Source organism: Piliocolobus tephrosceles, chromosome 4 (assembly GCF_002776525.5).
Source record: "Piliocolobus tephrosceles isolate RC106 chromosome 4, ASM277652v3, whole genome shotgun sequence".
Classification (NCBI taxonomy): domain Eukaryota; kingdom Metazoa; phylum Chordata; class Mammalia; order Primates; family Cercopithecidae; genus Piliocolobus; species Piliocolobus tephrosceles.
In genome coordinates, this window is record NC_045437.1 from 141,551,079 (window position 1) to 141,578,242 (window position 27,164).

At 40.9% G+C, this 27,164-nt stretch overlaps 1 protein-coding gene, 1 long non-coding RNA gene and 1 other non-coding gene across 3 annotated transcripts in view; 2 read left to right on the forward strand and 1 right to left on the reverse strand.

The window, feature by feature from the left end:
* Positions 1-17,494, reverse strand: part of LOC111552593 — a 43,570-nt gene extending 26,076 nt beyond the window's left edge. The window contains exons 1-2 of the long non-coding RNA XR_002734678.2: positions 17,135-17,494; positions 16,458-16,571 (exon numbers count right to left, since the gene is read on the reverse strand). This is a non-coding gene — a long non-coding RNA (uncharacterized LOC111552593). The remainder of the gene's footprint in view (positions 1-16,457; positions 16,572-17,134) is intronic.
* A 192-nt stretch (positions 17,495-17,686) lies between these two features.
* Positions 17,687-27,164, forward strand: part of SH3TC2 (SH3 domain and tetratricopeptide repeats 2) — a 62,917-nt gene continuing 53,439 nt past the window's right edge. The window contains exon 1 of the mRNA XM_023227010.2: positions 17,687-17,840. Coding sequence (XP_023082778.2) covers positions 17,789-17,840 — 52 coding nt within the window. The 5' untranslated portion in view covers positions 17,687-17,788. The remainder of the gene's footprint in view (positions 17,841-27,164) is intronic.
* On the forward strand, positions 23,184-23,290 carry LOC111552718. The gene has a single exon (XR_002734712.1). It is a non-coding gene; the product is annotated as a U6 spliceosomal RNA (small nuclear RNA).

A 27,164-nucleotide genomic window follows, 5' to 3' on the forward strand; every position in this document is an offset into this window, starting at 1 on the left:
GTATTGTTATTGTTATTTACAAAGGGGGAAATATGCCAAAGAGCATACAACTCAAAACCGGTAGAGTCAGGATTTAATTCAAGTCTTCTGACCACAAATCTAATGCCCAAATTGACCACTGAGAGGTACAAACACATCCAAGTATTGGTAAGATTTCTATTACCCTCTTGGATAGTAGCTTGTCTGGCTGATTTCTCCACCCCGGGGAAGACAAGCCCAAGGACCGGAAAGTGCTGTGGGGGAAGGGTATGTTATTCCATGTAATCCATGTAACTCTTCAGTCTGCTCTCGACTAGACTGGATGAAAAGAAGTGTGTCATCTTCAAGAAGAGAAGAGGCTTCCTCTGCTATTACGCAAGGCTCCCAGCAAGAGTGGAGTCCCCTGAACAGATTGCTGGGTGAATGGAGGCACTTCATCAGGCAGGGGAGAGTGCAGAGGTCATACTTGGAGGATGGCCACATTCATGCAGATGGTGCAACTCCTGCATGACAGTCTGTTCCAGAAGAAGATACTGGTAGTATAAAGTTACTTTCTCCAGGGTGCTATAATCAGCTACAGGCAGTGCTCTACGAAGGCCATCAAGAAACTGGGTTGTTGAGAGACCTTCAGTTACTGGAATATGCCTGTTACAGAAAATGCTTCTTGATTTTTCTTCTTCCTTCCGAGTTGCTATGGAGATTATGTTTGGCACTGAGATCTGGTATCTGCTGTGATGCTCAGTATGAGGGACCATCTCTCAAGTCAGGTCAAGAGTATAACAGCCTAGGAGGCACCTCGGACCTCTCTTCCAAGAGTACCCTGATACACCCTACTTACATTAGAATTTCTGCTCTTCTTTTTCCTTTGCCTTCTTCATCTCCTCTTTTTCCATATTTTTAAAAAAATACATTTTATTGCATATATTTGAGGTTTACAGCATGACTTTATGGGATATATACAGATAGTAAAATGGTTACTATAGGCAGCTTAACATATGTATCATTTCATATAGTTATTCTTTGTGTATGTGTGACAAGAGCAGCTAAAATCCATTTAACAAAAAATCCAAATACAATATTACTTTTATTTTATTACTACAGTCATGTTGTACATGAGCTCTCTAGACTTCTAGACTTGTTCATTCTGTACATCTGCTACTTTGTATCCTTTGACATCTCCCCATACCCCTCCCCCGTAACCACTGAGACCAATGACAATGTTGATTCTTCAGGTCTGTATAGTTGGCCTTTTTTTTTCTTTTTTTTTTAGTTTCCACATATAAGTGATTCCACACAATTTTTTTCTTTGTGTGTCTGGTTTATTTCACTTATCAAAATGTCCTCCTGATCCATCTATGTTGTGGCAAATAGCAGAATAATCCCTTCTTTCCCCAGACTGAATAATATTCATATACATATATATTTACATTTTCTATATCCATTTGTCATTGATGGACACTTAGGTTGTTTATCTGAGGTGCTGTGGATAAGGCTGCAATGAACATGTGGGTGTGAATATTTTTATGAGGTGGCTACTTCTTTTTTGTTTTTTGTTTTTTCAGACAGTGTCTTGCTCTGTTGCCTAGGCTGGTGTGATCATAGCTCACTGCAGACTCAAACTCCTGGATTCAAGTTGATCCTTCTGCCTCAGCCTCCAGAATAGCTGGGACTACAAGAAGGCACCACCACACCTTATTTTTTATAGAGAAAGGGTCTTGTTATGTTGCCCAGGCTGGTTTTGAACTTCTGGGCTCAAGTGATCCTTCTGCCTTAGCCTCTCAAAGTGTTAGGATTACAGACATGAGCTAACACACTCAGCAGTGGAAGTGGTAATTTCATTTTCTTTGCATATATACCCAGAAGAAGGGTGACTGAGTTATATGGAAATTTTATTTTTAATTTCTTTAGAAACCTCCATAGCTGGTTCCATAATGGCTCTACTAATCTACGTTCCCAACAATAGTATACTAGGCTTACCTTTTCTTGACACTCTTACCAACATTTATTATCTCTTATCTTTTTGGTAATGGCCATTCTAACAGGTGTGAGGTGGTATCTCATAGTGGTTTTAATTTGCATTTCCCTTATGGTTAGTGATGTTGAGTACCTCTTAATATACATTTTGGCCATTTTTATGTCTTCTTTAGAGAAATGTCTGTTCATACCCTTTGTCTATTTTTTAATCAAGTTATTTGTTTTTTGCTGTTTAGTTATAAGAGTTCTTCATAAATTTTGGATATTAACCCCTTATCAGGCACAGAGTTTGCAAATATTTTTTCCCAGTCCATAAGTTGTCTTTTCATTTTGTTGATTGTTTCCTTCACTATAACGAAGCTTTTCAGTTTGATGTAGTACCATTTATTTAGTTTTGCTTTTGTAGCCTGAGCTTTTGGTGTGATATCCAAAAATTCATTGCTAAGACCAATGTCAAGGGGCTTTTTCCCTGTGTTCTCTTCTAAAATTTTATGGTTTCAGATCTTACTTTTGGGTCTCTTATTCATTTTGAGCTGATTTTTATGTATGGTGTAAAATAAGGGTCCAATTCCATTTGTTTTGCATGTTAAAGTTTGTTTTCCCGTCACCATTTGTTGAAGAGACCATCCTTCCCTCCTCGTGTCCTCTTGGTGCCCTTGTTAAAAATTAGTTGAAAGAGTTTAAGAGGTATCAACATTAATTCTTATCTGACTGTTAGGTAGAATTCAGCTGTGAAGCAATTTTGGTCCTAGGCTTTTCTTTGTTGAAAGGCTTTTAATTGCTTCTTCAATCAATTTATTTGTTGTTGGTATGTTCAATCTCTCTATTTCTTCCTAATTCAATTTGGTAGTTTATTTATTTCTAGGAATTTATTGATTTATTTTAAGTTAACAATTTGTTGGCATGTAACTGTTCATAATAGTCTCTATGATCCTTTGAATTTCTGAGGCATTCGCTGTAATGTTTTTACTTTTCTTTTTTTTAAGTCTTTTTTTTTTCTTAGTCTACTTAGGGGTTTATCAATTTTATCTATTTTTTTTAAAAGAACCAACTCTTACGGTTTTTTTTTTTCTATAATTTTTCTGTTCTTCATTTGACTTATTTCTATTCTGAACTTTATTATTAATTTTCCTTCAGCTAACTTTGGTTTTAGTTTGTTTTTCTTTTTCTGGATAATTGAGGTATAATGTTAGGTTATTTATTTGAAATCTTTCTTCTTTTTTAATACAAGCATTTATTGCTAAACTTCCCTCTTAGAACTTCATCTGCTGCATTCCGTAAGTTTTGATATGTTGTGTTCCCACTGTCATTTGTTAAAGACATTTTTGAATTTTCCTTTTGATTTTTTTCCTTGAACCTATGGTTGTTCAGGAGCATGTTGATTAGTTTCACATATTCGTGAATTTTCAAGACCCTTCCTGTTACTGATTTCTAGTTTCATACCATTTTGATCAGAAGCAGTACTGGATATAATTTTAATCATCCTAAATTTGTTAAGACTTATTCTGTGGCCTAGCATGTGGTCTATCCTGGAGAATGTTTCATGTGCACTAGAGAAGAATGTGTATTCTCCTGTTGTTAGGATGGAAGGTTTTATATATGTCTATTAGGTCCATTTTGGTCTCATGTACAGTTCAAGTCCAGTATTTTCTGGTTAATTTTCTGTCTGGTTGACTATCCATTATTGAAAGTGAGGTATTAAAGTTTCCTACTTTTATTGTATTGCTATCTACTTCTTTCTTCATGTTTATTAATATTTGCTTTATATATTTAGGTGTACCAGTGGTAGGTGAATATATATTTATAATTGTTATGCTGTCTTGATGAATTGACTCCTTTCTCATTTAATAATGATCTTTGGTTTTTTGTAACAGTTTTTGACTTACAGTCTACTTTATCTGATATAAGCATAGTAAGCTCTCTCTCTTTTGGTTGCTATTTCCATGGAATATATTCCATCATTACTTTCAGCCTATGTATGTCTCTACAGTTAAAATGGGTCTCTTGCAGACAGCATATAGTTGGATCTTTTTTTTTACCCACTCTATGTCGGCCACTCAATGTCTTATTTTTTCTTGAGATGGGGGTCTTATTATGTTGTCCAGGCTGGTCTCAAGCTTCTGTGCTCAAGGAATCTTCTCACCTCACTCTCCTGAGTAGTTGGAATTAGGGATTTGTGCCACCACATCCAGCTTGTCTCTTTTGATTGCAATGTTTAATTTGTTTACATTCAAAGTTATTATTGATAAATAAGGACTTACTCCTGCCATTTTGTTAATTGTTTTCTGGTTGTTTTGTAGATCCTTTGTTTCTTTTTTGCTTTCTTATTGCCTGTCTTAGTGATTTGGTGATTTTCTGTAGTGTTTTGATTTCTTTCTCTTTCTCATTTGTGTATCTGTTGTACCTTTTTGTTTTGTGGTTACCATGGATCTTACCTAAAACATCTTATAGTTGTGATAGACTATGTTAAACAGATAACAACTTAACTTTAGTTGCATATGAATACCCAAGACTTTTGTAATTTTGCTATCACAGTTTACATCTTTTTATATTGTATCTTCCTTTGTAATTTATTATAGCTATAGTTATTTTGACCATTTTAACTTTGAATCTTCATACTAGCAATTTGAAAGATTTACATACCCATCATTATAGTAAAGAAGTGGGGAATACTGTATTTCTTTTTTTATTTCTGAGGGATAACTTTCTGGGTATAGTATTCCAGGCTGGCATTTTTTTTCTTTCAGTACTTTGAATATATTATCCCATTTTTCTCCTGATTTTCAAAGTTTCTGCTAAGATATTCACTGATAGTCCAATGGGGATTTGCTTTATGTCACTTGCTGCTTTTCTCTTGTTGCTTTTAAGATTCTGCCTTTTATTTTGACATTTTAATAAAAATGTGCCTTTGGAATAAATTTGTTTGGTGACTTTTGAGCTTCATGGATCTGAATGTCCATATCTCTCCCAAGACTTAAGAAGCTTTCAGCAGTTATTTCATTAAATAAACTTTGTGTGTGTGTTTCTGTTTTCTTCCTTTGAAGTTCATAATGTGAGCATTTGCTCATTTAATGGTGTCCCATAAATCCTGTAGGCTTTCTTCACTCTTTACAATTTTTTCCTTTTTTTCTTCTAACTAGGTTATTTCAAGAGACTCGTCTTCAAGTTCAGAGACGTTTTCTTCTGCTTGATCTACTCTGTTGAAGCTCTCACCTGTATTTTTTTGATTTCAAATCTTGAGGTGAAGAATTCTGCACCTCCAAGATTTCTGTTTGATTCTTTTTACATGATATCTATCTTTTTGTTGAATTTGTCAGTCAGATCATGAGTTGTTCTCCTGGTTTCATTGAATTTTCTATCTGTATTCTATTGTATCTCACTGAGTTTCCTTAAGATCATTATTTTGATTATTTTTCAGGAAATTTGTGAAGTTTAATTTCTTTAGGGTCAGTTACTGGAGAATTATGTTGCTTTGATGGTGTCATATTTTCTTATTTTCCATGCTGCTTGTGCCCCTGTGTTGATGTCTGTGCCTCTGATGAAATAGTCATCTCCAATTTTAGAGTAGCTTTCATAGGGAAAGATTTTCACTGGCATATGTGTCCTAGGTTGGTCAGAGTGTGTTGGCTCTGGTTCCAGGTGGGTGCAGTAGAGCAGTCTCCATGTGGTTTTTTCAGTTGTGATTGACATCATTGATAGCTGCAGCTGATTCAGTGGCTAAGGCTACAGGAGTTTCTAGCAGCAGTGGCGGCAGGGTAGGTTGTTAGAGCTCTCAGTGGAAAAGTCTTTAGGGGGGTCTTCTTGATTTTTTTTCCCCACAGTGGGAAGAAGTAGCTGAAGGGATCCCTCTTGGTGTTGGGTCTGACACAGGCCACAGGCAGCCACAGTGGTGCTGTGTTCCAGAGTACAGCTGCTTGGAGTAGCTGTGGAGTTTGAGTCCTGGCTTCAATGTCTTGTTGTACTACTGTAGAACCAGTAATGTGGGTGCAGGTTCACTCTCTGTGACAAGTGAATGAAGCTCTCCCACTAAACAGAGGACTGTTACTCTGAGGCACTTCCCAGTAGCTTGGGCCCAGGGGTCAGGTGTATAGCTGTGACTCTGATGCTGGGGGCCAGGGTACAGTTCTGGTATGGCTCTGGGGAGGAAGGAGTGTTCCAGAAATTTGGGCCTAGAACCAACAGAGTACAGTGGCAACTCAGGCATCAGGAGAGGAAGTAGCACATCATGGTGACTCTGGACTTGGGAGAGGTAGAACACAACAGTGGCCTAGGGTGTGTGAGTCCAGGTGCAGTGGCGGAGAATTCCTAGGAATTGAGGGGCACAGTTGTGGCTTGGGCTCTAGCAGGTGAGGTGCAGTGCAATGATAGCTCAACACCTTGGGGAGGTGCAACACCTCAGCAGCTCAGACTCCAGAGGGCTGCTTCACATTCAAGAAGATGGAGCTCTGCAGTTGCTCAGCCCAAAGGGTAGGGTGAAATAACACAGCCAAGACTGTTTCCCTAGGGGGTACAGCAGCACATCTGCTCAGGCACCAGGAGTGCAGCTGCTCTGGTGAAACAGTCTCCCGATCCACAAAAGGCTTGATGATACATAGACTTGAATGCTGGAGTTGTGGCTACTCTCCTGGGCTGATGCTCTGATTCTGAGGGGTGAAGTATGGGGTTGCTTAAGGCTCTAGGGGGTCAGGCACGCTCTGCTGGCTCAGGCATGATTTATCCCTCCCTTATCCAGCTACTGGAGGGGTCTTTGACTCTATGAAGACCCACTTCATTCATTTTAACTGCTGGATAATCACTCCTGTATTGATGGGCATTTGAGTTCCTTCCACTCCTCACTATTTCTTGTGATGCTGCTGTAGGCTTCCTTGCATAGGCCTCTTGCTACACAGGTGTGTGTGTTTCTGCAGGAAAGACACCTAAGCAGAACTCACTGGATGGTGAGGGCTTCTCCTTCCTATCCCATTTACTGGGTCAGATGCCTAAAATCTAAATTTTCCTGAAAGACAAGCTGAGCTGAGAAGAAATTCCTTTCCGTGGGAGTGGTAGGGAGTGTCAGTCCTGGGCTTGTATTATGAACTTGGCGCGCACACACACACACACATGCATGCACACACACACACGATTCTATTCCAGCCTGCTCACCAGGAAACCTAATTTTAAAACAGGAGCTAATTCATGTGTTTTTCAGCTCCATCAGGTCATTTATGTTCTTCTCTAAACTGGTTACTCTAGTTAGCGATTTGTCTAACCTTTTTTCAAAGTTCTTAGCTTCTTTGCATTGGGTTAGAACATGCTCCTTTAGCTCAGAGGAGTTTGTTATTACCCACCTTCTGAAGCCTACTTCTGTCAATTCATCAAACTCATTCTCCATCCAGTTTTGTTCCCTTGCTGGTGAGGAGTTGTGATCATTTGGAGGAGAAGAGGTGTTCTGGTTTTTGGAATTTTCAGCCTTTTTGCACTGATTTCTCCCCATCTTTGTGAATTTATCTACCTTTGGTCTTTGATGTTGGTAACCTTCGGATGGGGCCTCTGAGTGGACGTCCTTTTTGTTGTTGATACTATTCCTTTCAAAACAGGAACTAATTCATGTTAGCATCTTTTGTGGAAGCACAGTGAACATGAAAGTCCTCATATTTGAGTTCTAGTATAGGATTTGTCACAAAACTTCCAAGAAAATGTAGGACAAGGGACATAGCCTCTATGGTCCTAAATGGGTTTGAAGGAGGTAAGGAGTAGAGGAATAGACACATTACTATTCAAGGGCACTTTCAGTGCTAACCTTCCAGGGTGATGCTTTGGTTTTCTGCCCTTGACCCCAGGTTTGCCTGTAGGAGACACAAAATGGGGAGTGGATGCTTTAAATGCCAGTCAGCTTTCTCAGGTGAGTCAGAGTCAGCAGCTTGGTAACCTAAACCCTGGTCAGCAGCCCTACCTTCTTTCCTGGAACTACCACTCTAGTTCTTCAGCTGACCCCTGGAGAGGGCATGTTTCACATGTCATGCAGAAGAAAGTCGGGAGAACGCCTTGCCCAAGACTTAGTAGTCTATATATGTATATATATATATATATATATTTTTTTTTTTTTTTGACACGGAGTCTCGCTCTGTTGCCCAGGCTGGAGTGCAGTGGCCAGATCTCAGCTCACTGCAAGCTCTGCCTCCCGGGTTCACGCCATTCTCTTACCTCAGCCTCCGGAGTAGCTGGGACTACAGGCGCCCGCCACCTTGCCTGGCTAGTTTTTTTGTATTTTTTAGTAGAGACGGGGTTTCACCATGTTAGCCAGGATGGTCTTGATCTCCTGACCTTGCGATCTGCCCATCTCGGCCTCCCAAAGTGCTGGGATTACAGGCTTGAGCGACCACGCCCGGCCTAGTAGTCTATATTTCTGACAGCTGCCGGGCTCCACCACCACAGATACCTGGCTTGGTGTTTCTGACGAAGAAGTAGAGCTGAGTGGTAAGGCAAAGGTCCTGGGGTCACGCTGCCTTGGTTCCAATCCTGCCAGCAGACAGAGCTGGAGCAAATCACTCAGACTCTTACTTTCCTTAGTTTTAGTTGGGGGTGAATATTAAGTGAGGAATTTTCACATGAGCACATGATAAGGGCTCAATACATGTTTATGACTGTTGTTGTTAATATCCACAACATACACAATTTTTAAGGTAACCAGTGGTGTCTGATGAATTCATAGATAGATGCATGAGTGTACAGAAAGTTAAAAGGCTGATATATTCTGCTCATATTTCTGCCACTGGCTCCCTCCAAAATCAGTCCTCTGCTCATTCAGACTGAAAAAGTGTTCCCTAAACTAGCCTCAGTGAGAATCCTAGCATTGATAATGGCTCTTTCTTAATCTGGGATTGTCTTGCTACCTATTTCTATGAAAATCCCATCCTTCAAGGTCCCCAATCACATGCCACCTCCTCTAGAAAACTTTGCTTTTCCCATTGAGAAGTGCTAACTTCATTTTCATATCAAATATATATCTATTTACTGGTGATTCCCAAGTTTGTATTTTCCATAGAGACCTTTCCCCTAAACACCAGACTTGTGAACAGTTCCGCCTCACCTGCCCACTCAGCCAAGCCTGCTCTCCTGGCAGGCCTCCTCCTGACCCCCATATGAAATAGATCCAGTGCCAATTGTAACAATAGGAAAAACAAGCTGTTATTCCTACTGTCACACACGATACAACACTCAACACAGCGTATAGAATATTTTATTGCTTCTCACCAAAATGTATCTCTTTTTTTCCTCACATACCAAGCAATTCTCCAGCAGACACCAACTGGGTGTTCTATAATACAGTTCAGTTATGACACTATCTACCTAAAGATAGTGTCAGATCCCATAGTTTAGGAGCCCAGTCCCACAAAATTGCCCTCCACTTCAGGTGTCAGTCACAAGTCCCTGGTTGTGATCTGTACTTCTGATCAGTTAGCTGTAAATTAAGGGTTGCCATGATCCCTTCTTTGTGTTTGATTAATTTGTTAGAGCATCCCACCGAACTCAGACTAATACCTGACTTACATTTACCCATTTATTATAAAGGACATTACAAAGGATGTGGATGAATGCCAGATGGAAGAGAGGCATAATGTAAGGTATGTGGGAAGGGGCACAGAGTGCCATGCCCTCTGCAGGTGCGCCACCCTCCCAGCAACTCTACTGATTCATCAGCCAGGAAGCTCTCTGAACCCTGTCCTTTTGGGGTTTTATAGAGACTTCATTATGTAGCATGACTGATTAAATCATTGACTATTGATGATTAGCTCATCTTTAGCACCCCCTCTCTTCCCCAGAGGTCAGGGCAGCGGGGCTTGAAAGTTCTAATGTAATCACATGGTGGATTCCCCTGGCTACCAGCCCCCATCATGAGGCTATTAAGGAGTCCACCAAGAGTGACCTTTAGAACAAAAGATGCTCCTGTCCTCCAGGAAATTCCCAAGGATTTAGGAGCTCTGCCTCAGGTGATCTTGTCACTTAGGAAATCATAAAAGTTTCAGGAACTCTGTCTCAACAACCAGGGGCAGAGACCAAATATGTATTTCCTCTTCTTCTTCTTCTTTTTTTTTTTTTTTTGATAGAAGGTCTCACTATATTGACCAGGTTGGTCTTGAACTCCTGAGCTCAAGCAATGGTCCCGCATTGGTGGCCAAGGTGCTGGGATTACAGGCATAAGCCACCATGCCCACCATGTATTTCTTCTTATATCACACTATTACACAACCTCTGTCAGTTCATGGCACCCCCAATCCTTCTAGGTGCTCAGGCCTTCTCTCATACTCCACATCTCATGCAACAGTTAAATCTGCCTCAACCTACAAAATAAACCAGAATCTCACCACTTCTCATCACCTCCACTGCTTCTACTGTTAAAAGAAAAAAACTTTAGAAAAACTAAACTTACCAACATTTAATTGAGCAAGGAATGATTCACAAATTGGGCACCCCTACCCTTTCCCCACCCCCAGCAGAACAGGAACAGTTTCAGAGAGCCCCAGGCTGCAACTTGAGCAGGCAGCATTTACGGACAGAAAACAGAAGTGAGGTACAGAGGCTGCTTGATTGGTTACAGCTCAGTATTTGCCTTATTTGATCATGCTTTGATCAGTTGGCCACCTTTAATTGACTGAAGCTCTGCTGCTGTGATTGGCTGAGACTCAGCTTTTTGTTAGGAAAGTATACACCCAAGTTAGTTTCAGTTAGTTTATGTACTAAATTAGGTTATAGTTTGTAACATAAGAAATCAAATATGGAGGCATCCCTAGGCCAAATTTAGTTTAACACTATTTTTAAGAAAAGAAAAATAGCTCAGAACAATCTGAGCTGCGAGAGATATGCAAAATGTATCAGGCTCAGAGACATGAGTATGGGACCTCAGTAATGTCTCCTGCACCCACGCCCTGGGTCCGTTATTAAAGGCATTTTATTCCTGACTAGCTGCCTCATCCATAATCTTCATTTTCCTGGAATTTAATAACAATGTATAGCCAATCAATAGCTTATGTTATTTTAATGTAAATTTTTGGTAAATAACTTAGGAACTGCTGCTTCTTTTCCTTTAAAAACCCACCTGTAATTGTTGCTAATCCGAGCTCATATTCAGGGCAACTTGAATCTACAATTCTGGGTTGCAGTCCTCAAACTTGGCTCAAATAAACTCTCTACTTATATTACGTTTGCCTCAGTTTTGTTTTCCTTTAGGCCAACTCCCTGGTACAGACACACTTTTGCTTGCATTACTGCAATAGCCTCCTGCCAGTCTCCTTGCTTCACTCTAGTCCTTTTCTACGCAGTCTATTCTCAACACAGCAGCTGGAGTGATTCTTTCAAATCATAAGTTATATCACTCTTCCACCGAAAATTCTCCAGTGGTTGCCATTTCACTCAGATGAAAGCCACCATCCTTAAAATGATCTAGCAAGCTCTGCATACCCAGGCCCCTGTTACCTCTCTGACTTCATCTCCTGCAAATCTCCCTGTGCTCACCAATCTTCCGTCATCCTTTGGAACCCACTCTGTATTCTTCTCTACCCTGTGCTGTGCCCCCAAAGCTCTCTTACTCTTTGGCTTCCAGTTGTATTCAGTCATGGGAAGATGGAAGGTGAGAGGATGGAGTATTTATTCTGCTGGCCCCTTTCCATTCATGACCTTGGCTAGGCCATAGCTATGTTCCTCGATCAAAGACACAGCCACTGGCCCCGGGCCCTGGCTGCAGCAAGCTCTTGCTAGATTCCACTAGCTACCCCTCCTCTTGTGCTTTCAGGCCTAAGGATGTTATGGTGGCCAAGGATTGGTGGCCTTTTTATTTCTAGCCCTGGAGTGCCTCATCATACTTGCTGATTTGCCTTAAGCCTGCATTAAGATGCAATCTTGCTCTGTTACCCAGGCTGGAGCGCAGTGGCGCGATCTCAGCTCACTGCAAGCTCCGCCTCCCAGGTTCACGCCATTCTCCTGCCTCAGCCTCCTGAGCAACTGGGACTACAGGTCCCTGCCACTATGCCCAGCTAACTTTTTTTGTATTTTTAGTAGAGACGGGGTTTTGCCGTGTTAGCCAGGATGGTCTCGATCCCCTGACCTCGTGATCCGCCTACCTCGGCCTCCCAAAGTGCTGGGATTAGAGGCATCAGCCACCGTGCCTGGCCCATAGGTTGTTTTTTTATAAGTACGTTTTTATAAGATCATATTGGATTAGGGACCCGCCCTACTCTAGTATAACCTCGTCTTAAATAACTATATCTACCACAAGTCTATTTCTGAATAAAGTCAGATTCAGAGGGGGAGGACTTCAATCTATCTTTTTCAGGGGGACACAGTTCAACTGATAATGGGATATGTTCAGTTTTTCCCTGGAATTATAGTACCTAACTTATGATTGCTCCAAGTAGATTACACATTTTCTAAGGAAACAGTTTAATTTTATTTCTGAAATGGCAAACTGGTGGGTGGCCCTTGGGTTGGATTTTGTCTGCAGGCAAGTTTGTCTGCCCTGCGGTATTGGCCCATGTAGTGCTTTGAAAGATATTTGGAAATAATTTATAAACATTTATTTATTTATTTACTTTTAGCATTTTCTTAGAGATAGGGTATTTATATGTTGCCCAGGCTGGTCTTGGACTCCTGGTTTCAAGTAATTCTCCTGTCTTAGCCTCTTATAACTTATAAACATTTAACTATTAGGAAGCCTCACTTACAAATCTGGATTTTTGGTTTCCATGACAAATGAGAATGTCTGGTTACACAGACCTGTCTTGCACCATGATCCTCATTGCCCAAAGCCTAGCAGGGATTTCTTCTTAGACAGAGCAGTGCCCTCCATGCTCCACAGGTACACCTCTCCCTGTTGTTGCCCCAACCTTGACACCAGTGAAACTGCTTTTGCGAAGATTATGACAGTGAGAGAAGTTGAATGTGACTGATTTCGTCTTGCTTCTAGCCTCACAGGCTGGCTGTCTTTGTTCATCCCTAGGTGTAGGCCAAGCTAACCATATGAGGAATTTAGTTTATAGTTTAACTTTGAAGCAAGGATGATAACAGTCCCTCCCTAAAACGAATTCCCTCGTTGTTTGGGGGCTGAAACTGCCTTTGTAAGACTAATGAAAAGCCATAAGATTAAGATTATGGGAGGGACGTGAATTCTGCTAAAATGTAGGTATGGTTTCTATAATTCCTTATTGCTCAGGAGTCATGTGGTCAGAGGTCACAAGATTTGTGACTTCCCCAATTGCTTCTGTAGGTAATACCACTATTGTAGAACCTAAAATTGGTCTTTTGAGATGTCTTTCAGACTTTTACATTCTTGCAACTGATTGACACCACCCAGACTCATGACTTCACCTGTCCTGTGTTTTCCATCTAGAAACAAACTCAGTGCATGAGGACTATTTCTACATTCCTATCATTGCATCCACAAACAATCAGCAGCACCCACCCCTTCCCATCCTGCCCACCAAACTATCCTTGAAAAACCCTAAACTCTGAGTCTTCGGGGAGATTGACTGAAGCGATAACCCTGGTTGTTCTGCATGGCTGGCCTCACATTAATGAAAGGTTTTCTTTGCTGCAATACCAGTCTCAGTGAACTGGGCAATTACAGTGGGATCAGCTGCCACTTGTTTCCTGGCCAGCTCACTCATTTCCATCAGTTGCCTGGCTCTTGTAGACATATGAGCTTGTAACCCCTGAACACCAAGCAAATATTAAGGAAACAAGAGGTATTCCATAATGATGGCAATGATGGTGATGGTGGTGAGTTGAAGGTGGGTTGGAGCTCCACTGTTTTTTTTTTTTTTTTACTATATACTCTTGAAGCTTTCCCAATGTAGCTTTTATCTCCACTGCTCTACCAAGATGTCCAGTGGTAAATTCTCTGTGCACATCTTACTTCTTAGCAGCATTTGACATAGTTAATCACCTTCTGCTCTTGCAGGTGCTCTTCCTATACTTTCTTCACTTGAATTATGTACCATCTTATGCTCTTGGTGCATATCCTCTCACTGGCCACTCTTTCTCTATCACTTTTGCTGGTTTCTACTCCTTTCTTATTCATATAAAAATTAATGTGTTTGTAGGGTTGTTTCTTGATTTATCCTCTGTATTCTATCCTCCACTTTCTCCCTTAAGAGATCTTATTTGGTCTTCTAACTTTACATACCCTCTGCACAGTGACAACTCCCAATACTTACCTTCAGCTTTTAACTTCTGCATGAACTCCAGATTGCTTTGTCTACATTTGCTTGGATGTACTAAAGGACTATTAAATATCACATATACAAAACCAAACTTCTGGTTTCAATTCACAAAGCTTCTTTTCTCCTAGCATTTAACATTTCAGTAAGTATTAAATTATTTCAGTTGTTCAGGTAAAAAAAATCAGAACAGCTCTAGAGTATTTATTTTTTCCCTTTCATCCATTCTATATATCCACACATCCTCATGGCTCTCTGTGATCGTTAATTTCATGTGTTCACTTGCTTAGGTCATGGTGCCCAGTTGTTTGACCAAAGAACAAAATAGATGTTGAAGGTATTTTTTTTTTAAAATATGTGATTAACATTGACATCAGTAGACAGTGAACAAAGCAGATTACCCTCTATAATGTGTGTGGGTCTTCCCACCAACGGATTGGGGGCCTTCCAATCAGTTGAAGGCCTTAAGACCAAAGACCGAAGTTTCCTGAAAAAGAAGAAATTCTTCTCAAGAATTCTTGACTGCAACATGGAAGACTTGTGTGAGCTTCTATTCTAGTCTGCTGCTCTGTGAAATTTGGTCTAAAGACTGCAATAGCAACTCTTACTTGAGTCTCCAGCCTGTTGGCCTGCCCTATGGATTTCAGATTTGCCAACCCTCACAGGCGCTAATTAGTTAATTTTTTTTCCTCTTTCTTTATCTTTATCAACTTTTATTGGTCCTGTTTCTCTGGAGTACCTTGACTAATACAGCCTTATTTCAAAATATGTCTAATACCTAAACTCTTTTCATCACCTCTACCAGTATCACTTTGGTTCAATCCATTATCATCTCTCTGCTGGATGTTACAATTGCTGCATATCTGGAGTTCCATCTATAGCCTGTAAGCCAGGCTGAGCCTTTAAAACCAGAAGTCATGCATGTTACTCTTCTTTTTAGTGTCCTCCATTGGCTCTTACCTCATTCAGAGTAAAAGCTGAAGTCCTTAGATGACCTCTAAGGCCCTACACTGTTTGGTCTCCTGCTGCTTTCTCTGACTTCATCTCTGTGCCCTCGCCTGCCTCACTAGCCTTCAGCCACACTTCCTTTAACATGCTAAGCAAGTTGCTACTTCAGGGCCTTTGCTCCTGCTGGAAATTTCTTTACTCTAATCAATTCATCAGGCTACCCAGGAGCAGAACAGCACTAGTTTCTTGCATCTTAAGGGAAGCAATGACTTCATCCAGAATGGACTATTCATTTAAGACCTGTCATAATGTGTGTCTCAGCCAACTGCCTAGGGTGTCATCTCTGACAGATGGCCTGGGATCCTTTCAGTAGTTGGTTTTGATCATTTATAGTCTGATTGTTGTTGTACCTGTGTAAGAGTGGTGTGCAGACCAGCCAAGGAGCAATGATAAGTCTGCACATTTGTCAGCATGTGTAAGTTAGAGCATGGGACTTCTCGTCACTGTCTGATTTTCATGCACATCCCGGTTTTAAGTGGTTGTTTTCTAAAGAAACTCTTGTCCTTTCATTGTGGGCCCAAGAAAACACTCTAATTCATACTCCAAAACACTGTGCTTCGGTAAGGGAAACACATGAGAAACTGTATGGGAAGTAGATACTTTAAATAGACCTGCACAGAGAAAACATCCTGCCCGGTTGCAATGTGATCAGAGACCCCATCCCTCCTGCACTCTACTCCCCTCCCCAGCTCTCATCTCTGCTGGATGTTACAATTGCTGCATATCTGCATACCTGGTTATATCAAAGCCCAGGGGCTTTGCGTGAATGGTTAGCTGGCTGCAGAGATTTCACTCCTTCCTGGGCCTTTCTCATCGTGTGTCCTAGTAGTCACGGGAGAACCCACAAGGTATCCCATGTATCAGAAACATGATACTTCTGGGCTGTGGAATCAACTAGACCTGGCTCAGTTTTGACTCTGACATTCATAAATGGTGGGAGAAGGGAGGGAGTTGGACAAGTTATACACTCCTCTTTATCTGTTTCCTCACTTACAAAGTAGAAATGATGCCTACATTATGGGCCTGTTATGGGATTTGAATAGAATAACGTACAGTGAGAGCCTGGCCCACAGTAAACATTCGGAAACTGTGTCTCAGGGTGAGTAAGCATGAAGATGACAGCGGTGCTTCAGAGACAGGCTCAAGACCCTGCCCTCTGGGGCTGGGCTGGTGTGTGAGGTGGATACTCCTGACCTCTGGTGGGACTGACCCATAGGCCATTCTTCACCTGGTTACCCAACTGCTCCTCTCAGAATATAAACTTGATTGGGACGCTGCCCTCCTTAAAATGTTGGTGATACTGACCTCAAGTTCAGCCTCTAAATAGCCTGGAACACAGGCCTGGCAGGACTCCACCTTCTCTTGGCTCACACCTCCTGTTCTTTGGGCCTTTCACTAGGGTCCTCTCACCACTTTGCTCTAGGCATGAAGGAAACATTGGGTGAGCAGTGCTCTTTGAGCTTGGTTGTTAGAGTAGTCATGCTACCGTCCAGCCTTGCTGGCATTCAGCCATATTTTCTCCATCTCCTTTGCAAGATCTCATGGGAGGTTTCCTGAAATTTAGCCACAGTATCAACTGGATTCCCCTGCTCCACTGCCTATCTGAAACACGAAAGAGGTCAGTCTGGTGGGACCAGTTTTGCATGCATACCTGTAGTCTTGCTGTATTTTTTTAAAATTTTAATTGACATATAATAATTCTACACATTTATGGGCTAGAATATGATGTTTCAATGTATCTATATATTGTGTAATGATCAAATCAAGGTAATTAGTGTATCCAGCATCTCAAACATCATTTTTTTTTTGTGGGGAGAGCATTCAAAATCCTCTCTTCTATGTTGAAATATATGATACATTATTATAGTCCCCCTACTGTGCAATAGAACACTAGAACTTACTCCTCCTATGTAACTCTTACCTTGTACCTATTGACCAACCTCTCCTCATCCTTTAATGTATTTGGTTCTCCATCCCCTCACCTGTAAAACGTTGGGCTTCATCAGGTGATCTCCTGGATTCTTTTCCTGCACACCACCAGCTGGGGGTTTGCGTGTTCACCAGTGAGGAGCTGGCTCATTGATGCTGCTAGGTGGAAGTGAAATGCTGCACCCACAGCTCCAACTTTATCAGAGAGCCAAGGGAGGCCTTTGCAGAGAGAGACTGGGTGGAGATCACTGTAAAGGGGTGGCAGGCCAGTCAGTGTGGGCCAAGTCAGTCAGGGAGGGAGAAAGCCAACAGCAGTCTTGATCTCTGGGATGTTCTCTGCCCTCCTCCCCCGCCCTGGCTGCCCCCACAAGAACCAAACTGTGTATCTCAATCCTAGAATGCGAGGAATGTGCTGCAGGCTGATAGGCATGAGGCGATCTGCTGAGAGGCAGGGAGGAGCCCTGTTCGCCAGGCCTGACAGTGCAAGAGCTGTGGGCCTGCAGGCTGGGCTAGGCTGCCCCTCCCACCCTCCCTGGGCCTCCTGCTGTAGCCGGGATATCAAAGGCTGCATTGTGCATTGAGCAGGCCTCGGTCCCTCGTGTGCCAGGGAGGAGGCGGGAGGAGGGACACCGTTGGGAGGCTGTCCCTTGCAGCACTCTTCTGGCCGGTATTCTCAAGGGCCTCGGCCAGGGTAGGATGGTATACACATGGGTGGCTGCTTCTGCATCCCCAGGGAGCGGAGTCTGACCCGGGGCCCAGGTGAGTTTCCCAGGGGGCCCTTGGCCTGTGGCTTGGCCAAAGTGGATGGTCCAGTGGAGGCTCAGGGACCTGCTGGGTTGGGGAAACTTTTCTCTCAAAGATGGGGAGATGGTTGTGCTTTCTGGCTGCCTCTCCTTCCTCCCTGGGTATTTGTCATGCTGGCTCTGTAAAAAAGGAGTAAAGCCTGGAAGCATCTATTTTTTTCCTGAAGAAAGAGGCTTTGAGTTCCCTCTGTCAGAAGCTGAGCAGCACTGCTCCTGGCTGCCACTCCCAGGGTGTGACTAAGCCCTTCCTTCCTTTCTTCCCGAGATCCCCCAGGACAGGAAGAAAGTTCAGGCAGTGAGTTCCTCTGTGGCCTATAGGTGGTCATAAACTTGGCCTTAGTCATTCAAGCCTATTTTTGTCAGGGTTGCTGTTACTGGAGAAAAACAGGCAGTTTCCTGCCTCCACCTATTACAGTGTGATTTGTGTGTGAGTGTGTGTGTGAGTGTGGGCATCAAGTTGAGGAAATGGAGAGTTGTTGCTCTAAGAAATTATCAAGTCGTGGGAGAGTGACTTAGGGTGACCAGCCATTATGGTTTGCCTGGGACTGAGGAATTTGCTGGGATATGTCAGTTCCAGGCCAACCAGGCTGGTTGGTTTCCCTGAAGCAACCTTCTTCTTTTTTTCAGAGGAGAATCAAGGTAGGGCACTGTGTTCTCTTGTGTGGTGTTTATCAGGATGAGTGGTGGCTTTGGGAAAATGTGGGGGTTGATTGGTGGGGGGAGGCTTGCTTTGGAGATAGGGGAACCTTGCTCCAAGGTATCATTCCTAACCCTTGTTAGAACTGTGTGTCTTCCTGGGGCTCCACCATGGTTCCTGAGAGACGGAGCTAAGGAGCATCCCCTAGCTGAGGGCTTTCTACTTTCTGACAGACAACTTTCTTCTATAGTCTTATGACCTGGGCTTGTAGAAGGCACTCGAGGTAATTGAAGTGAACCCAGAACAACCATATTCTGCTTCCTCTGCTTGAAGTCTTCATCTAGGCACCTTGGCACCTACAGCAGGGAGTGTCTCCCAGAAAAAGGCAACCTGTGGACCTAAAACTATAAGCAAACAAACCCCAAACGATGCCCTTGGCACAAAAGGCACAACTTAATCTATGCACAATTTAGCTTCTCCAGATTTCTCAGATGTAAACACTTTTCAGTCCCTCCCACTAAGTCCTATTGTCATTGTGCCCCATGAGAGCAGAAACAGCATGGAGGGAGACATGCAGGACCGCTGGTCTGGAAGTCGGAGATTGGGGTCTAGATCTGACTTCCTCTAGCTCTAGTTAGGCAGGTGTCATCTTGGCTACTCACTTGGTCTTTGAGGCCAAAGTGTCTGGATTTGATCTTGGTTCTTTTACTTGCCTTGACAACTTATTTAATTTCGCTGTGTTTCAGTTTTCCTTATCTGTAGCTTTTATGACATGATAATGCCTTCTTCATAGAGCTGTGGTGAAGATTAAGTCTACATGTGAAATGGTAAAACAGCCTGGTGCACAGTTAGTTGAACACAATAAAATTAACCATTATTAATTGCATTTTGATGACTAGTATATCTCGCTCTTTCTCTGGGCCTCCATTTGGTCATCTATACAATTTTAGGGTTGTAAACTGCTGTGTAGAGGTGTCTCAGAGAGCCCTGCTCATGTTCCCTCATCCTTACCTAGAGCGGTTCTTCTTCTAGTTGACATCTGTCCTTCAGCCAAAGATTTCCTATAGAACAGTTACACAGCTCAAAACAAACAAACAAACAAACAAAAAACAATATTGAAAAAGGTCAAAATCATAATAACACTATCATTCAACTACTTTATTCTTTCACCTTCTTTTTGCCATTGATTACTGACTGGCACCTCGGATTCACCTTTTCACCAAGAGTCAGCCTGCTATGTATCTCCCTCGAGACTTTTCATGCCATCCCCCCATATTATTCCCTGTATGTGTCAGGGCCTTTCCCTAGTGAGGTTGATGTGGGTGTTGTAGGTCCAAGTCCAGTTGATCTGGATATTCCCATTCCAGATTCCCTGTTTATCCTAGAGAAAAGGGACAAAGTATGAGACCCATCCTGGAGCAACTTAATTGTTGCGTGACCTTGGACAAGTCCCTCATGTTTTTTGAACCTCAGTTTTCCTGGCTGTAAACTGTATCTAATGGTGGTACTTATCCCACGGAACTTTTGTGAGGATTAAATTGAATAATTCCTCTCATGGACTTAGTACAGGGTCTGGCTTTTGATAACCCTTCGGTAACTACAGGCTGTTTTATCGTTAGTTAATATGGACCATTCTTACATCAGTTTCTGCTAATTCCATCCTGGCCTGGAGAAGTCTGTGCTCATGTTTCCTGGGGTGCTTCTGCCTCATGTCTGTTTAAGTGGGAGCTAACAGCAGACACCAAAACAGTGAGTCCTCAGGGCTAATGGACACAGGAAAGGAGAAGGCTCTTGATAGCACTGAGCACTGGACAGCTGCCAGACTGGTTTGCGTGGAGTGACACAGTAATGAACATTGACTCTGACTACTCCAGGCACCTGCATTCTTACGTGTGGACGCTGCCTACAGCATCTGTTCCCTGGGATGGCTCTCAATTGCTCACAGAAGTCCCCTAATCTGGGGGACTGCACATGGTGAGAGGATAGGTTCTGATCCGTTGGTATCATCTCTGACTTCCCCACCCTATCTATGAGTTGTTTCTTGCCATTGTTTAATAAGCTACAATTGCTCACTTTGGATCACAGAGAAAGCCATGTCAAAGTTTGTTGATCGAAAAGCTTCTAGCACTTCTCCCTTATTTTCAATGCCTGTTTGAAAAAATTTGGCAGATTTATGCCCTTAAACAGAGGATGTAGAAGAGATACGTTCACCTCTGTTGATCACTGGTGCTTGTAACTTTCCTTTTAACCTTTTTGATAGATGCGAATCATCAGTATAATAACAAGAGATCAAGGGTGAATGCTGACAATAGTAAATGATGCTTCACTTTTGAATTTTAAAAGCCTTGTAAAGCATGTACAACATATTGATAATAGAGGATATTAGAATAGTTAGCCCACCATCTAGCTGTAACAAATTTTTGCATTATGTCATGTTATCTTCAGAACTTTACCTTTTTCTTTCTCTTACTTTTTGAAGAAATAAAACATCACAAACATACTTAGCAGCCCCTGGATATCTCTTTCCAATCTCATTCCCCTTCTCTCTCCACATAGTTAATAACTTTCATGAATTCAATGGTTATGTGCTTTCACTACATATTCATGAACTCACAATCATTCCAAAGAATTGTTTTATAGACTTTAAAAGTTAAACAAAATGATATCATGATGCAACTTTTTTTTTTTTTGCTAAACATTATAATCTAAGATATATTCATGTGGGTAGATGTAGCTGTACTTCTAACATGCTACTCATCCCAACAAGGAGAAAGCAGTTTCATCATAAAAACTGCTGATGGTAAGTTTGTTAAGTCAAAAAAGAAAAAAAAAATGTGGGTACAGGAAAAAAAACATGCAGAGAAATGTTTGCTGTTTAGTCTTCTTTTTAAAGTTGAGCATGATGGTGGGTGGGTAGGAGCACAGAGAGGCTGAGAGAGGAGAAATGAAGTTGAATTCTCATTTTCAGCAAGTTGTTGTGAGATGTTTCCGTGATCAGAGGCCCGAGACTTTAGAATTCTGAGGTCAGGTTAATGTAGTGAGAACGGCAAGGTCCCTACCCATTGATTTGGATGGCCTCTGGCTCTCTTGCTGACTTGCTGTACAATCTCAGTAAAATCACGACTCCTTTCTGGGCCTTTTGTTTCTCAACAGTAAAATTGGGAGTGGAACTAGGGGATCTTTTAAATCCCCTCCTTCACTCAGTTTCTGCAATTCTTGCCTCTTCCCCATCTTTATCCCTCATATTCAATATGTCAAGATGCCTTCTCTTTTCTTGTTTTAAATAGCCTCATTCACTCTATGCCCTCACTTCTCATTGCCAGGGCTACAGCCCACATTCTCACACTCACCTCCCTGGATTTTCACAGCACCTCTTCAGCTGGCTCCCTGCCTATTGTGCTTTTCTCTCTTTATCCTTCCCATGTTACCCAAGTAGAATTTTCACTTTTGTTATACCATTGCCATGTTCAAGAACATTTCACATCTCTCCATTGCTTACTGTATCCATTCTAAACACCCCTGCCTGCCTTAAAGTGCTCCCCATCTTGACCCTACCATACTTATCCATTTTAGTCCCACAACTACTCACCTCCCCAGCATGCGCCGGATGGCTTCTACCATCCCATGTGTGTACAAAGCTCATTCCCATGCTATCTTGCTTTCCTCCCACTTATATACATCTGCCAAGAACATAAAAAGCAAGCCGTCAACTGGGGAGTAATATCAGAACAAGAATATTAAAAAAAAAAAAAAGGCTCTTACAACTCAGTAGTGATAAGATAAATAACCCAATAACAATTGCAAAATGTTGGAATGGACACTTCAATATAAAAAATATGTGGATGACTAATAAGCATGTGAAAAAGTGATTAACATCATAAGTCATTAGCGAAATGCACATTGAAACAATCAGATAAAATGGCCTACCTACTTAGAATAGCCCAAATTAAAAAGACTGATAACATCAATTGTTAGTGAGGATGTGGAGCAACTAGAACTCTCACACACTGTTAGTGGAAATACAAAATATTACAGCCTCTTTGGAAACCAGTTTGGCAGTTTACAAATAAATCTCAATGTTTTTCTGAACTGAGGGTTAGTAACTTTTTCTGATCAATAGTAATAAAAATAAAACTAGCTTATTCAAAAGCAATTTGATTAATAATTCAAAGTCTAGATTTTTTTTCTTCAGATATTGCTAAATCAAGGTGTTCAGATGATGTTATCAGAAAACTATCTTTCCTAAGCTCTGTTTTTATGGGTTGGACTCAATGTCAGGCAGGCTTTCTCCTTGTGGTGGGCACCACAGCTCCAGGCTGTCATATTCATAGCTTCCAGTGCAGTGAAAAGAAAGGTCTTCGCTAAGTGTGCTGATGAGGGTCCTAGAACTAATTCTCACTGGCTTAACTTTGACCATGTGGCCATGGCACTGCATAACCCAGTTGGATTATGTCTGAATTATGTGCTCACTTTTGGAGCTAGGGAGAGAGTCAGCTCCACATAGACTACATAGACTGGGTTCACATGGGTCACATGATTAATGAAGAAGCCAGGGTTTGAGTCCAGGACTGTCTGATTGCCACTTGTTCTTAGCCACCTCTCTACCTGCCTTCAGTGTTAGGAAACAAATGCATGCTGATTACAGAATACTTGAAAAACAGAGAGCTTTCTTTGGCAGCACATATGCTAAAATCAGAAAGATATAGAGAAGATTAGCATGGCCTCTGTGCAAGGATGACATGCAAATTTGTGAAGTGTTCCATATTTTTGAATAGATAATGAATGGATGCTGAGCTGAATATCTAGGTGATGGGATGATCTGTGCAGCAAATCACCATGGCACATGTTTACCTATATAACAAACCTGCACATGTACCCCTGAACTTAAAATAAAACTTGAAGAAAAACTAAAAGAAGGGTGGAGGAGGGACTTTATCATTCAAAAATGTCAATGTCATTGGAGAAAAAAAGTCATAAAAAATCATATGGAAATGTTCCCAATGAAAGGAGGCTAAAGACATTTGACAACTAAATGTAATACTTGACCCTAGACTGCATTCTATACTGAAGAAGAAAAGATGATAAAAAGGATATTACTGACATTACCGGGCCAATTGACAAAGCTAGAATTGAAATAGTAGATTAAAGTATTAATATTAAAACAATATTAATCAGCAGCTTATATTGTTAGCAGATTGTGTTTATCATCTTTAATATACAAAACTTTTATTTTTCAAAAAATTAATATTTCAGTTAAATAATATTTTAATGTGCCTATAAAAAAGAAAAATTAGAATATTTGGAAAGTAGATGAAAGTATCAAAAAGATTGTTAAGATGACTCAGTGATAACTACTATAGACCTTCTGGTTTATTTTCTTTCAGTTATAAACATCATACTTTTTTTCCTAAGGTAATTTATTCTATATGACAGTTTTTTGTTGCCTTGAATCATCTCTGGTTCTTTTTCAAGGCCCAGATCAAGTTTTCAAACTTCTTCATGTTGAAATATAACACCATGTGTAAAAGAATTCTGTAAACAGACAATCCATGTGTAACTGTTAGCTTTTTTTCCTATTATAGAATGCATTCTAATTTTCCAAGTTCCTCATTGTTTCTCAGAGAGGTGCCCTTCTGGCTCATGGGTTCCGGGGCCTCTGGTGAATTGGTTTGAGTATTCTCACGCTCTAGAAGACATCAGAAATACCCAAAGTGCTAATTAAAAATTCACACTTCAGGACTCTACTCCTAGATATTTCAAGGTAGGGTAGGTAGAGAGAGGCTCCAGGAATATTTTAAAATTCAACTTTTCATAAAAATGTACCATTAACACGTATCTGTCATAGAATACCATGCAGCCATAAAAAGAATAAGAGCATGCCTTTTGTGAGATATAGATGGAGTGGAGGCCATTATTCTTAGGAAACTAATGCAGGAACAGAAAACCAAATGCCACGTGTTCTCTCTTATAAGTGGAGCTAAATGATAAGAATTTATAAACACAAAGAGGAAAACAACAGACACTGGGATCTACTTGAAGGTGGAGGTTGGGAGGAGGGAGAGAAGCAGAAAAGATAACTATTGGGTACTGAGCTTCATACCTGGTTGATGAAATAATCTGTATAACAAACCTCTATGATATAAGTTTACCTAAGAACCAAACCTTCACATGTACCCCAAAACCTAAAATAAAAGTTAAAAAAGAAAAAGAATGTTGAGGTCAGTAAAGGCTTTCAGAGGATTAAAAAAATTTACTATTTATACAGAATTGTGCATGAAATCATGTGTACAGCGTGGTGACTTTTCACAAGTGAATATACTCATCGATATTGTTTTATACAGTTGTAATTCATTCATTCTCATTGTTGTATTGGATTTATTTATTTATTTATTTAATTTTTGGGGGATGGGGCTTGCTATGTTGTCCAGGCTGGGCTTGAACTCCTGGGCTGAAACGATCCTCTAGCCTCAGCCTCCCAAATAGCTGAGATTGTAGGCATGTGCCACCGTGCCTGATTTGCTGGATTAAGGTTTAATTATATATTATATATACATCATTTACTTGTTCATTCTAGTGTAAATTGACATTTGAATTGTGGCCAAGTTTGGGTTCTTATAAATAGTGCTGTTCTGAATATTTTAGTGGTTGTCTTTGGTCTTAGTGCATGCATATTTTCAGCTTGAACTGACACTGTCAGTTTTCCAAAGATAGAACTTCCGTTTATTCTCACACTTGCAGTATATTCTAGTTGCAGTATATTCTAGGTATTCTAGTTGCTCTATATCCTCACAAACATTTGGCTTTATCTGTCTTTTTCATTTTAGCCAGTCTGTATAGTTGTGTTCCACTGTGGTTTTACTTTTCATTTCCCTGATGAGGTGAAACAAATTTTCATGTATTTATTAGCTGTTTGAATATTGTCTTTGGTGAAAAGTTTACTCAAGCCTTTTGCCCATTTTTCTGGTGGGCTGGCTACCTATTTCTCAAAGATTTTTTGGCATTCCTTATATATTCTATGTTTGAATTATTTGATGACTATACATACGTATGGTCAATATTTCTTATACTCTGTCACTTGCTTTTCAGTCTCTTAATTGCATCTTTTGATTAATAGAAGTTTCTAATTTTAATGTATTACTATTTATCCATTATTCCTTTTGAGGGTAGCACTCTTTCCATGCTGTTTAGGAAATCACTGGCAACATCAAGTCATGCAGATATTATTCTATATTTTCTGTAAGTTTTTTTGCATAGACATCTTTTTAAAAACAATTATCTAAAAAATTCTGATACAGACAGTTCACATATCACATTTTGCAAAACCTTGCAATTTTCTGCTCTAAGCCTCGCAAATCCTTAAAAAGCTATGCACCCTTTCCCCAAGCCAGGTCCCCATCCTTGACTTCCCTTCTTCAAGGTGGGCTCACCTCACAAGCCCTCATTGTCAGGCTATTGTATTTTCTCGGAGAGCTCTACAGCAGGGATACACTCGCAAATTTGCCAGGGCCGGGTGTAAATGAGTGACGGAATAGGGTGGGGACCATGGTGGCTGGAGAACAAATGTCCTGTAGAATGACAGTAACCACTCAGCCCCAGCTGACTGTTGCCATATGACAATGAGACTCCTGGGCTACAGATCTTCCACGTTTCAAAACAAACCCAAGCATCTGGGTTATGTGGAACATTTCAATTTCTAAATGATGTCAAGCAGTTCAAATTAAAAATTCACTGTGTGGGCCAGAAAAAAATAAAGAAGATGTTTGTGGGTTTGCTATAGTCTACGGTCAAACTGTGTCCCAGGAAAGCAGGCTGCCACTCCAAGTGTGGTCCTGGGAGCAGCAGGAGGAGCATCACCTGTGAAAACATCAGAAATGCAGAACCTCAGCTTTCAAATACTGAAGCAGAATCAGCATTTTATCAATATCCATAGGTGATTCATAGGTACAATAAAGTTTCAGAAGCACCAATCTAGACATATGGTTCTCAACACTGGCTCAAATTAGAATCATTTGAAGAACTAATTATTAAAAAAAAGATCTATGGCTGTACTATGGACCACAAAAATCTGAATCTCTAGGGATGAAGCAATATTTTTTTATTTTTATTCTTTTATTCTTTTTAATTTTTGTGGGTACATATTAGGTGTATATATTTATGGAATACATGAGATATTTTGATATAGGTGTATACAATGGGTAATAATCACATCAGGGTAAATCACATCGCCTCAAACATTTATCCTTTCTTTTTGTTACAAACAATCCAATTATACTCTTTTAGTTATTTTTAAATGTACAATAAATTATTGTTAACTATAGTCACCCTATTGTGTTATCAAACACTAGATCTTATTTATTCTATCTAACTGCATTTTTGTACCCACTAACATCCCTACTTTCCCCCAACACACACACCCTTCCCTGCCTCTGGTAACCATCATTCTACTCTTTTTCTTCATGAGTCCAGTTGTTTTAATTTTTTTTCAGCTGGGATGAAGCAATATTTTTAAAAGGCAACCTAGATGATTCAAATAGGCAGCTGGGGTTCAAAAGTACTAATTTAGGTCAATCCTTCATTTGTAAGTGGGGAAAGTGAAAACTCACAAAGTGGACAGGTGAAGTGTCTTGCCCAAGGTCATTGAAC